General features: G+C 42.6%; 1 protein-coding gene across 1 annotated transcript in view; it reads right to left on the bottom strand.

Moving 5' to 3' along the window:
- The window catches only part of NOL6 (nucleolar protein 6), a 110,832-nt gene that overhangs the window by 48,360 nt on the left and 50,033 nt on the right, over positions 1 to 12,439 (bottom strand). Inside the window, exons 16-19 of the mRNA XM_058171952.1 lie at positions 10,291 to 10,431; positions 4,946 to 5,063; positions 2,915 to 3,069; positions 505 to 668 (exon numbers count right to left, since the gene is read on the bottom strand). Coding sequence (XP_058027935.1) covers positions 505 to 668; positions 2,915 to 3,069; positions 4,946 to 5,063; positions 10,291 to 10,431 — 578 coding nt within the window. The remainder of the gene's footprint in view (positions 1 to 504; positions 669 to 2,914; positions 3,070 to 4,945; positions 5,064 to 10,290; positions 10,432 to 12,439) is intronic.

Raw genomic sequence — 12,439 nt, forward strand, 5'->3', positions numbered from 1 at the left:
GGGGATCGCATGACCTCAGGACGCGGCAACGGTCGTATGTACGAACCAGGTGCCGAGCGTCTTGAATTTTGATCACGCCGTCATGGGGATGCTGCAAAGATCAGAAATGTGAAAAACGGTCCTAAATCCCCTTTTTCAGCGCCGTTGTAACTTTGAACAGTCACTACGTGAACCACTGTAAGTTGAGGACGACCTGTATATCCAGAGGTCGGTTTCGCATAATTTTGCCACCGGTTCGCGCACTGAAAACGTGAGCACGCACGCTTGCTTTGTGCACACGCCTTCCACACATGTGCTTTGTTTGCGTGTGCGGCCTCCACGCAGGCGCGAAGCTTATAAAACGTAGCTAAGTAGGATCACATAGCGCTGGGGCGGGTCCACCCACAGATAGTCACTATCAGTTCGCCCGAACCGGTTTGAACCGTCTGAATACCACTTCTGTGTATATTTCCCGAAAGAGCATAAGAGAACTGGATCCGAGCAGAGAGGGCTCTTTCCTCTTACCCATGGAGCGAACTAGTCAAGAAAGGCAGGTGTAAGGTCTCAAGTTCCAGCTGCTGAGATTCTGGGGTGTCCTGGTACTTCAGCATCCCTTCCGGGGTGACCAACTCCTTCAGGATCTGGGGCTCCCGATGGTAGGCCACTTGAAGGCGGAAGACGTAGCCATCCTACAGAAATACACGAAAACAGAAATTACAACCAGGTGTTGTGGTCCGCCAGCAGCCTACGGAGCTGGCAACAGAGTCAGACAGCGAGGAGGCTGAGGTGAGGCCAGGGCCATCGGGAAGTGAGGTGCGGACTCCAGAGCCTCCAGAGACTGATAGTAGTGAGGCAGAGGAATAGGAGGAGCCTGTTCCTAATGCACGCATGAGAAGGGCTGCCAAAAGGCAAGAGCAGCTCAAGCAGAGAGGACGACTCGGGAGTAGAGCCAAGAGATGATTGACCCCTCCCATAAGGCTTAAAAGACCAGCAACGGCCTTTGGGCTTTGCTGGAAAACAACATTGGTAGCTTTGTCTTCTGCTTCATCTACGTCTTGCATTTGTTTCGTATTGGTGTCTTCTGAACGTTTGCCAAGAAAGGCCTTTGGCAGTTTGCCTAATTGGACCAAGGTTGGAGATAGGACTGAGGAATTTGTGTTGGGAGGAACTTGTTTTAATTTAGTTGAACGATGCTGGGAATGAAGTAATTCTCAGCTGTTCGAATAAAGTTTGTTTGTTTTGTTTTCACGGACTGAGTTTCCTACTACCTACTTGGGCCTGGGTCACAACACCAGGTCTGACTCAGATCCTTCCCTGCTTCTCCATCCCAACTTTGCTGGGAAGCCTCTACATCCGCGTTTCTTAAGACGGGTAGTCCTCGATTTACGACCACAATTGAGCCTAACATTTCCGCTGCTAAGCAAGGCAGTTGAGTTCTGCCCCATTGCAGGACTTCTCTTACGACAGGGGTTGTTAAGCCAATCACTGCAATTTCACTGCGTAATCCGGTTGTAAAATGAATCTGTCTTCCCCTTTTGACTTTTGCTCGTCAGAAGGTTGCAGGAGGAGGTCACGTGACCCTGAGATGCTGAAACAGACATAAGTACATGCCAGTTGCCAAGCATCTGAATTTTGATCCTGTGGCAAGGGGGGGAACGTCAGTGTGGAAAACGGTGCTCGGTCTCTTTTTTCATTGCAGCTGTAATTTCAAAGGGTCACTAAATGAATGGATGTTAAGTCAAAGACTGTCTATATTTTCTCTAGGGCTGGAAAGGAGAAAAGAGATGGGTAGAAAGAGGGAGAGAATGAGAAAGGGAGGAAGGGAGGGAGGGAGGATGGATGGATGGAAAGAAGGAAGAGAGGGAGGGAGGATGGGTGGAAGGAAGGAAAGGAAGGAAGGAAGGATGGAAAGAAGAAAGGAAGGAAGAGGGGCCTCTGGTGGCTCAACGGACTAAGTCTGTCTGTTATTAACACAGCTGCTTGCAATGACTGCAGGTTCAAGCCCCACCAGGCCCAAGGTTGACTCAGCCTTCCATCCTTTATAAGGTAGGTAAAATGAGGACCCAGATTGTTGGGGGGGCAATTAAGTTGACTTTGTATATAATATACAAATGGATGAAGACTATTGCTTAACACATTGTAAGCCACCCTGAGTCTTCGGAGAAGGGCGGGATATAAATGCAAATAAAAAAGAAAAAAGAAAGAGGGAGGGAGGGAGAGGAGGGATGGATGGATGGAAGGAAGATAATAGAGAACGAAGGAAGATAGTAGAGAAGGGAGGGAGATAATATAGATGGAAGGAAATAAGAAAAGAGAGGGAGGGAGGGAGGGAGGGAGGAAGGAAGGATGGATGGAAAGAAGGGAAGGGAAGGAGGATGGGTGGAAGGAAGGAAGGAAAGATGGAAAGAAGAAAGAAAGGAAAGAGGGAGGAAAGAAGGAAGAGAGGATGGATGGAAGGAAGATAATTGAGAACGAAGGAAGATAGTAGAGAAGGGAGGGAGGGAGATAATATAGATGGAAGGAAATAAGAAAAGAGAGGGAGGAAGGAAAGGGAGAGGGAGAGAAGAAGGATGGATGGAAGATAATAAGAGAAGGAAGGGACGGAAGGAGAGAGGAAGGAAGATAATAAAGGTAGTTAGGTGGATGGATAAGTGGAAGGAAGGGAGGGAGGAAGGAAGGAAGGAAGGAGATAATAGAGATAGATGGAAGGAGAGGAGAGGAGAGGAGGAAGGAGATAATAGAGATAGATGGAAGGAGAGAGGAGGGAGGAAGGAAGGGAGGAAGGAAGGAAGGAAGGAAGGAAGGGAGGAAGGGAGGAAGGAAGGAAGGAAGGAAGGAAGGAAGGAAGGAAGGAAGGAAGGAAGGAGATAATAAGAGATAGATGGAAGGGAGGGAGGGAGGGAGGGAAGTGCCCCAGGAGATACATAACTATCACCTTATGTATATCGGTGTAGGTGGCGGTTGGCCGGCACAGCAGATCGTGTTGCTGGTTCAGGACTTCCGCCAGCTGCATCTGGAAAGCGGCTTTGATGCGCTGAATGGCCTCCTTGTTCCGAGGCCACTGACCGCTTCCCTCCATCTGGCAAATCACTGGAACGAGAGAAGGAACCTCAGCAAGAGAGCAATGGTCAACCCAAGGAGCCACAGAGGGACCATCCATGAGCCCTGCTGAAGAAGCATCAGGCCAAGGGCCCAGGCTTCTCCTCCACCTGGGAGACAGCTGGGCGAGCTGCCTTTGGAAGGTTAGCACCTCTAGGAACACTAGCCGGAGTTACCAGGGTTACAGATATGGTCCTTGGGACTGGCAGTTTTTAATGGCCTTCTCCTCCCATGTGCAGGTTGTCCTCAGGTTATGACTGTAACGGAGCTGGCCATCCCAGCAGTAACTCAGGATGGCCATAAAACACGTCGATTACACGGCTGATCGGATGTTATGACCTTTGTTGCAGTGATTGTTAACTGGAACTTAAATGAATCCATGCTCCTTAAGCAAATCCGTGGTTAAGTAAACCAATGGATTCTATTCTATTCTATTCTATTCTATTCTATTCTATTCTATTCTATTCTATTCTATTCTATTCTATTCTATTCTGCTATTCTATTTTCTTTTCCATTCCATTCCATTCCATCCCCTCCATATATTCTATTCTATTCTATTCTATTCTGTTCTGTTCTGTTCTACATTTCTTATTCTATTCTATTCTATTCTATTCTGCTATTCTATTCTATTTTCTTTTCCATTCCATTCCATTCCATTCCATTCCCTCCATATATTCTATTCTATTCTATTCTATTCTATTCTATTCTATTCTATTCTATTCTATTCTATTCTATTCTATTCTATTCTGTTCTGTTCTACATTTCTTATTCTATTCTATTCTATTCTGCTATTCTATTTTCTTTTCCATTCCATTCCATTCCCTCCATATATTCTATTCTATTCTATTCTATTCTATTCTATTCTATTCTATTCTGTTCTGTTCTGTTCTGTTCTGTTCTGTTCTGTTCTGTTCTGTTCTGTTCTATTCTGTCCTGTTCTATATTTCTTATTCTATTCTATTCTATTCTATTCTATTCTATTCTATATTTCTTATTCTATTCTATTCTATTCTATTCTATTCTATTCTATTCTATTCTATTCTATTCTATTCTATTCTATTCTATTCTACTATTCTATTTTCTTTTCCATTCCATTCCATTCCCTCCATATATTCTATTCTATTCTATTCTGTTCTGTTCTATATTTCTTATTCTATTCTATTCTATTTTCTTTTCCATTCCATTCCATTCCCTCCATATATTCTATTCTATTCTATTCTGTTCTGTTCTATATTTCTTATTCTATTTCTATTCTATTCTTATTTCTTATTTCTTATTCTATTCTTATTCTTATCCCATTCCATTCCATTCTAAATTCCTTATTCATATTCATGTTCTGTTCTGTTCCAATTCTACTCCATTTTTCAACATCAGCACAGAAACACACCCAGGAACAGTGTCTACTCAAGTGTCAAAGTGTCTACTCAAGTGAAAAAACTGCGCTAGGTGTCTTCTTATCAAACCTACAGAGTTAGAAGAGGCCTCAAAGTCCAATTCTCTGTTAAACACAGGAATCCGAATCAAAGCAACTCAAATCAATCCACCCAGCTATACCACACAGTCTCTCTAGATAAGAGGTGTTGGGCGTCAAACCGTCCTTATCTTTAGATAATTTTTCTAAGGTTCAACTTGAATCCGTGTTCCCGTAACGTGGGATTATTAACCCATGCGCTGAAAACTAGGATCAAGGAAAACAGATGTGGTCTTTCTGAACCTCTGATCCCAAAGTCTACATGGCCACCTTCAATCATCTCCTTTGCTTCCAGGATTTTCAAAACCAGAAGTCATCCATATTCAAAACTTACTGGAACTCGACCCAAGAAAGACCCTCATTTCCTTCCCACCCATCCTGGTGACAAATCCTTGCCTTTTATTGGGGCCACGTAAACAGGGCACGGCTTTTCCACCACGGGGAGAAAGGATGCTCTGTCTTTGATCTTGCCGTGGAAGGAATAATCTGGTTTCACAGGGACTGGAGGAAAAGTCTAGGAAAGAATCAGAAAAAAACAACAACAATGTATATGCTAAAACAAGAATGAATGAGTAGAGAAAATTCCCTAAAAATCAAAAATTGATAGCACTTTCCACGTTATAGAATAGAATAACAGAGTTGGAAGGGACCTTGGAGGTCTTCTAGTCCAACCCCCTGCTCAGGCAGGAAACCCTACACCACTTCAGACAAATGGTTATCCAACGTCTTCTTAAAACCTCCAATGTTGCAGCATTCACAACTTCTGGAGGCAAGTTGTTCCACTGGTTAATTGTTCGCACTATCAGGATATTTCTCCTTAAGTTCTAGGTTGCTTCTCTCCTTAGTTAGTTTCCATCTTTTGCTTTTTGTCCTGCCCTCAGGTGCTCTGGAACAGGGGTCTCCAACCTTAGTAACTTTAAGGTTTGTGGACTTCAACTCCCAGAGTACCCAGAGTAACTCCCAGAGAACTCTGGGAGCTGAAGTCCACAAGCCTGAAAGTTATTAAGGTTGGAGACCCCTGCTCTGGAAAATAGCTTGACTCCCACTTCTTTGTGGCAGCCCCTGAGATATTGGAAGACTGCTATCATGTTACTCCTAGTCCTTCTTTTCATCAAGCTAAACATACCCAATTGCTTCAACTATTCTTTATATGTTTTAACCTCCAGTCCCCTAATCCTCTTGGTTGCTCTCCTCTGCACTCTTTCTAGAGTCTCCACATCTTTTTTACATCGTGGCGACCAAAACTGGATGCAGGATTCCAAGTGTGGCCTTACCAAGGCATGATAAAGCGGTATTAACACTTCACGTGATCTTGATTCAATCCTTCTGTTAATGCAGCCTAGAACACATTTAAGGTAGGTTCTCCAGAACATTGTGACTCCTAGAATCATAAGGCTGGAAAGGACTTTGGAGGTCTTCTGCTCCAACCCTCTGCTCACTTTTCTTGAAAACTTCCCGTGATGGAATATCTACAACCATGGGAGTTGCTGTATTAGTTAATTCCTCCTTATTTCTAGCTTGGATCGCCTCTAAGGGGCTTCCATCCATTGCTTCTTGTCCTGTCCTCGGGTGCTTTGGAGAATAGCTTGACTCCCTCTTCTTTGGGGCAGCCCCTCAAATATTGGAAGACTGCTCCCATGTCTCGTTTAAGCCTTCTCTTCATTAGGCTACATATACCGAGCTCCAATGGCGGTTCATCATAGGATGTAGGGCATCATAGGGCTACCTGTGGCCTTTCGGGTGCACTTTAAGGTTTTGGTCACTACCTTCAAAGCGCTCCATGGCTTAGGGCCTGGGTACTTACGGGACCGCCTGCTGTTACCTCATGCCTCCCACCGACCCGTACGCTCACACAGAGAAGGTCTTCTCAGGGTGCCGTCCGCCAAGCAATGTCGGTTGGCGGCCCCCAGGGGAAGATCCTTCTCTGTGAGGGCTCCCACTCTCTGGAACGAACTTCCCCCGGGTTTACGCCAAATACCTGACCTTTGGACCTTTCGCCGCGAATTGAAAACATATCTATTTATTCGCGCGGGGCTGGCTTAAATTTTATTGGTTTTAAATTTCTATTATTAATTTTAAGGGGTTTTTAATTTTATATATTTTAAAAGTTTTTAGGTCAATTTTATAATAAGTTTTTTAATTCGTATTTTAATTGTATATTGTATTGTTCTGTTTTTACCTTGGCTGTACACCGCCCTGAGTCCTTTGGGAGAAGGGCAGTATAAAAATTGAATAAATAATAATAATAAATAATAATAGCCTCCAGGCCTCTGATCATCTTGGTTGCTCTTCTCTGCACATTCTCAGATTTTCAATCAACCAAGAGTGTTGGGGTTGGTATACCTACAGGAAAGCTCTGCCGGCATTTTGTTCACCCCAAAAACAGTGACACCCCAAATGAACTAGGTAGGACAGTCTACATGAGGCTATGAGAAGAAACAGGCTTGAGAACTTCAGCCCGGGCAGAATGTAGCTGTTTGATGGCTTCAGGGGTCCCGAGACCCCTTCCTTCCGTTTCCCCCCACCCGCCCCCGCAGTGCCCAGTATACAGGCAATCCTCAACTTACAACAGCTCATTTAGTGACCGCTGAAAGTTACAACGGCCCTGAAAGTGAATTATGGCCGTTTTTCACACTTATGACCGCTGCGGTATCCCCAGGGTCACGTGATCAAAATTCAGACACCACTGGATATGAAATAGTTAATAAGGTCAAATATTTAGGAGTATATATCACAGCATCAAATGTGAAATTATATAAAAATAATTATGAAGTATTGTGGCAGAAAGTACAGAGGGAGATGGAACATTGGAAGAACTTACAATTATCCTTACTGGGAAGGATAGCAGTAATAAAAATGAATGTTCTGCCTAGGTTTTTATTTTTGTTTCAGATGATACCAGTACTTAAAAAGGATGCAAATTTGCAAGAATGGCAAAAAGGGATTAGTAACTTTATCTGGATGGGTAAAAAACTGAGAATAAAATTAAAGATAATGCAAGATATACGTGAAAGAGGGGGTCTAAAAATGCCGAATTTGAAATTGTATTATGACGCAGTTGTTCTTTCATTGATTAGTGACTGGTTTAACTCAACAGAGGAAAGAACTTTGAATATAGAAGGTTATGATTTGTTGTATGGATGGCATGCCTATTTATTCTATGACAAGAAAGTGGGTAAGATTTTTAAAAGTCATATTCTTAGAAATGCTTTGTTAAGGGTGTGAAAGAAATATCAATACAAGCTAGATTATAAAATACCAATATGGATAATTCCTAGACATACAATAGAGAACATAAATATAGAACAAAAACAAGAGGTGGTTACTTATAAAGAACTTCTTTTTGTAGAAAAGGGTAAGTTACAACTAAAATCTTTAAACAAACTTAGAGATGAAGGCATGAATTATACTTGGTTTCAGTATGGACAGTTGCAAGCTAGATGGAGATTAGATGAGAAAATTGGTATTATGCAAAATGAGGAAAATTTGGTAAAACAAATTAGAGATCAAGGTCAAATGCATATTAAGAGGTTGTACAATGTATTGATAGAAAGAGACTCAGAAACAGAATTAGTTAAGGAGTGTATGATAAAATGGGCATAAAATATTCAACAACCTATAATGTTGGAAACATGGGAAAAAATATGGGAAAGAAATGTCAAATTTACACAAGCACAAAATTTAAGAGAGAATTTTTATAAAATGTTTTCTGGATGGCATCTAGACCCTAAAAAATTGCCATGTATATATCCGAATATGCAAGCCAAATGTTGGCGATGTGAATGTGCGGATGCTACTTATTTTCATATATGGTGGACTTGTAAAAAAAATCAAAGCATTTTGGATTAAAATATAGTGGATTATGCAGAATATTCTGAAAAAGAAGATAAAATTTACTCCACAGTTGTTTTTATTGGCTATAATTACAGATTGTACAGTTATACAGACTAAGTTGATTCTAAACTTAATAACAGCAGCGAGACTTTTGGTTGCACAATACTGGAAGAGAGAAGATTTACCTACGATTGAAGAATGGACACTTAAAGTATCAAATTTAGCGGAAATGGCAAATATTTCTGCGTATTTGAAAGAACATTCACAAGAAAAATATGTATTGGAGTGGAGAAGGTGGATTGATTATGTTCAAAACAAGTATCGGACTAAAAAGTACCAAATAGTCTATGAATAATGTTACGAATGGTATATATTAATGTGTATGTTTAAATGGGAAAGGGGAGTTAAGGGGGTATTGGGAGAGCGTGTATATGAGTTAAGATTTTTGTGGTATTTTAGCTTATGATTGATAAATGTTATACCCTGCATTTTGTTCTGGGAAGTCTCGGGGGGGGGGGGGTTGGGGGGGGAGAAGGAGTGGGGGAGGGGGGAAGTGGGCGGGAACGATGGTTTAAAAATTTGTTCTTTGTAAAACTTTTTCAATTAAAAAAAAAAATCGAACGCCACTGGCTCATATTCATGACGGCCGCAGGGTCCCTGGATTATGTGATGCACACGCACCCATTTTGCAACCTTTTGACAAGCCAAGATTCACTTGACAGCCAGGTTACTAACTTTAACAACTGCAGCAATTGACTTAACAACAGCGGCAAGAAAAATGACAACGTCTACAGCATATAAAGAGAATTTGTATAAGATGTTTTACAGGTGGCATTTACGCCCGACAAGAATTGCCAGAATGTTCCAAGGATAAATCTGAAAAATGCTGGAAGTGTCATCAGATACCTGGATCATATTACCATATGTGGTGGACATGCGCTGAAGCGAAAAGATATTGGACTAAAATACACACGTGGTTGGAGAAAATGATTAAAAAACACATACGATTTTAAGCCAGAAGTCTTTCTGTTGGGAATTATACCTGAGATATATACTAGAGATGTTAAATATCTGATTGTGAATATTATTACAGCGGCTAGGATTGTGTTTGCTAAAAATTGGAGAAATGAGAAATTACCTTTGCAAGACGAAATAATTAGGAAGGTGATGGAATGTGCAGAGATGAGTAAATTGACATTCGACATTAGAGAACAAGAAGATAAGCAATATTAATAGATATCAGATTAAGAAATTTCAATTGCCTTTGAATGAAGGATGTTGTTTCTGATTTTAATGGAAGAAGTCAGGGTATGTGAGAGAGAAGGATTATAATTGTGTTAGATTTTAAAAATTTAATGTATGACTGTTTGTTTAATGAACTATACCTTGTGTTTGCTCTGGAAAGTCGGGAGGGGGAGGGGGGTTTTGGAGGGAGGGGGGAAGGAGGGGGAGGGGGAGGGGGGAGGGGAGGGGAGGGGAAAAATTTAATTGTTGTAAAACTTTTTCAATAAAAAAAAAGAAGATAAGCAATATTATAAAATATGGGGTTTATTTTATCATTGGCTAGAAGGAAAGGTATCTTAGAAAAGATAACATAAGATATATGTATGAAAGAGATGTTTATTTTGTGATTGCACAAGAAGATACGTAAACACCCCTTCAGCACATTGTAACTGTTTGATAAGTTTTCTCTTTGTTGTGGAAAACAAAATAAAAACTTTAAAAAAAAAACAGTGGCAAGAAAGGTCGTAAAATGGAAAAAACTCACAGCACCATTGTCTCTGTTAGCAACAGAAATTTGGGGCTCAATTGGGGTTGTACGCTGAGGACTACCTGCATCTCCCACAGATTTCTTTCCCGGGTTGCCAACCCCTCCCAGCATCTTCCGTTCATCGCACTTAACTCACGTCTGTGTAGCGAAGGGCAGGGTGAGCGCCTTGCACCGCCGTCACCGTTAAGGGCATCCCCTCCAGGTGCCACAGTTTGCGGCTCAGGTCGTCGTAGGAACGGATCAGGCTGACCATGTCTTCCTCGCCAGTCCCTGCCGGCTGCAGAGAGAGACCCCAAAAGTGGCTCAGTGGGCCAAGAAGGATTAACAGCACAAAATCATTTTGGTCAATGCTTCAATCCATTTTTTTCAAATTCAGGAGGAAAAAGGAATAGCAAAGGAAAAGGGGCTTTTGATGAAGGGGAGGTGGGTGGGGGGCTGAGAAGTTGATACGCCCCTTTTAAGTGCTAAACCACAATGATGCCGCATCATAAATAGAAATTTAATCAATAGTAAACATAAAAAACGTTGCTCTCTTGATCTTGGTTGTTCCCTTGTAGACGTTTCGCCACCCAACCAGGTAACAAAATCAGTGCGAGAAGGGAGTGGGGTTTGTGGACAGGAGGAGGGGAGGGGAGAAAGAGGAGGGGGGAGGGAAGGAGGGAGAGGAGGGGGGAGGAGGAGGAGGAAGACAGTTGGATCCTTGATGGTCTCTGAGCTTGGTGGACATTTCATTACCCAACTAGGGAACATTATCAGTGTTAGAAGGGAGGGGGGTTTGTGGAGAGGAGGAGGAGGAGGAGGAGGAAGAGGAGGTGGAGGAGGAGGAGGAGGAGGAGGAGGAGGAGGAGGAGGAGGAGGAGGAGGAGGAGGAAGAGGAGGTGGAGGAAGACTGTTGGGTCCTTGGTGCTCTCTGACCTTGGTTGTTTTCTTGCAGATATTTCATGACCCAAAAAGATAACATCTTCAGTATGAAAAAGGTTTTTTCTTCTTCACACCGTTTATATACAAGTAGCTTGTCCTTGTAAACAGCAGAAAGAAAACAATACTCCCACTAACACAGAGCAAGCCATGTGTATTTAAACAGAGTACTCCACCTCCCTTCCAGCACCGATGATGTTACCAAGTTAGGTAATGAAACATCTGCAAGAAAACTGCCAAGCTCAGAGAGCACCAAGGACCACCTAGTTGAACCCTGATCTACAAATATTCTATCTAAACCACTTGTCTATAAAACAGAGCAAACCCCCTCCCTTTAGCACTGATGATGTTATCTAGTTAGGTAATGTAACATCTGGATGAAAACCACCAAGCTCAGAATGCACCAGAAACCTCACAGTCTCTCCTCTTCCTCCTCCTCCTGTTGGATAATCTGAAGTGGTGTAGCGTTTTCCGCCTGGGCAGGGGGTTGGACTAGAAGACCTCCAAGGTCCCTTCCAACTCTCTTATTCTAATTCTAATTCCCGCTTCTCCTCTTCACAAACCCCACTCCCTTCTAGCACTGATTTTGTTACCTGGTTGGGTGGTGAAACGTCTACAAGGGAACAACCAAGCTCAGAGAGCATCAGGGATCCCAGAGTAGCTTCAGCACTAAAATTCTGTCATTCTGTCTTTCTTGGACTGCTTTGTCTAAAGGTGGAGCCCCCACCCCACCCCCAATTTTGGAACCCCCCCAAAAAATGCTCTTTCAAAGAGTGTTTTTGGAGGGGCTCTTGAAATGCATGGGGCTGGGGGTGAAGGGAAGATTAGCGTTTCCTTCTTGGATCTTGATTTAGAGCAGGGGTAGTCAACCTTTTTATACCTACCGCCCACTTTGGTATCTCTATCTCTATTACTATTAGTAGTAAAATTTTCTAACCGCCCACCGGTTCCACAGTAATGCGCCGTGTATTGTCGTCTGCGCATGCCTCTCACGCATCGTGGATTGGGTTTGGGGGGGACGGACGCCGGCTACCAGTTCTGCTTGTCTGTTACAGCTGGATGGTGTAGGGGGGAGATGCGCGAGCTATTCTGGGACGAGGCTCTTTGGTTTGCGGTCGCACTATAGCGCCATTTAGTTTTACTTACGCAACGTGAACTAAACTTATGCGCGGGCGATACAAAGAGTATATTTTCAGAAATTTAAATTGTCACAGGGAATTTTATGAAAACCTAATGAAAATGTTTTTAAATAATGCTATGAAAGTTTTTTAAAAAGTCGATTAAATTTTAAACAAAACCCCTACCGCCCACCATGAAAGCTGGAACGCCCACTAGTGGGCGGTAGGGACCAGGTTGACTACCACTGA

The sequence above is a fragment of the Ahaetulla prasina genome, chromosome 2, assembly GCF_028640845.1.
Source record: "Ahaetulla prasina isolate Xishuangbanna chromosome 2, ASM2864084v1, whole genome shotgun sequence".
NCBI lineage: Eukaryota > Metazoa > Chordata > Lepidosauria > Squamata > Colubridae > Ahaetulla > Ahaetulla prasina.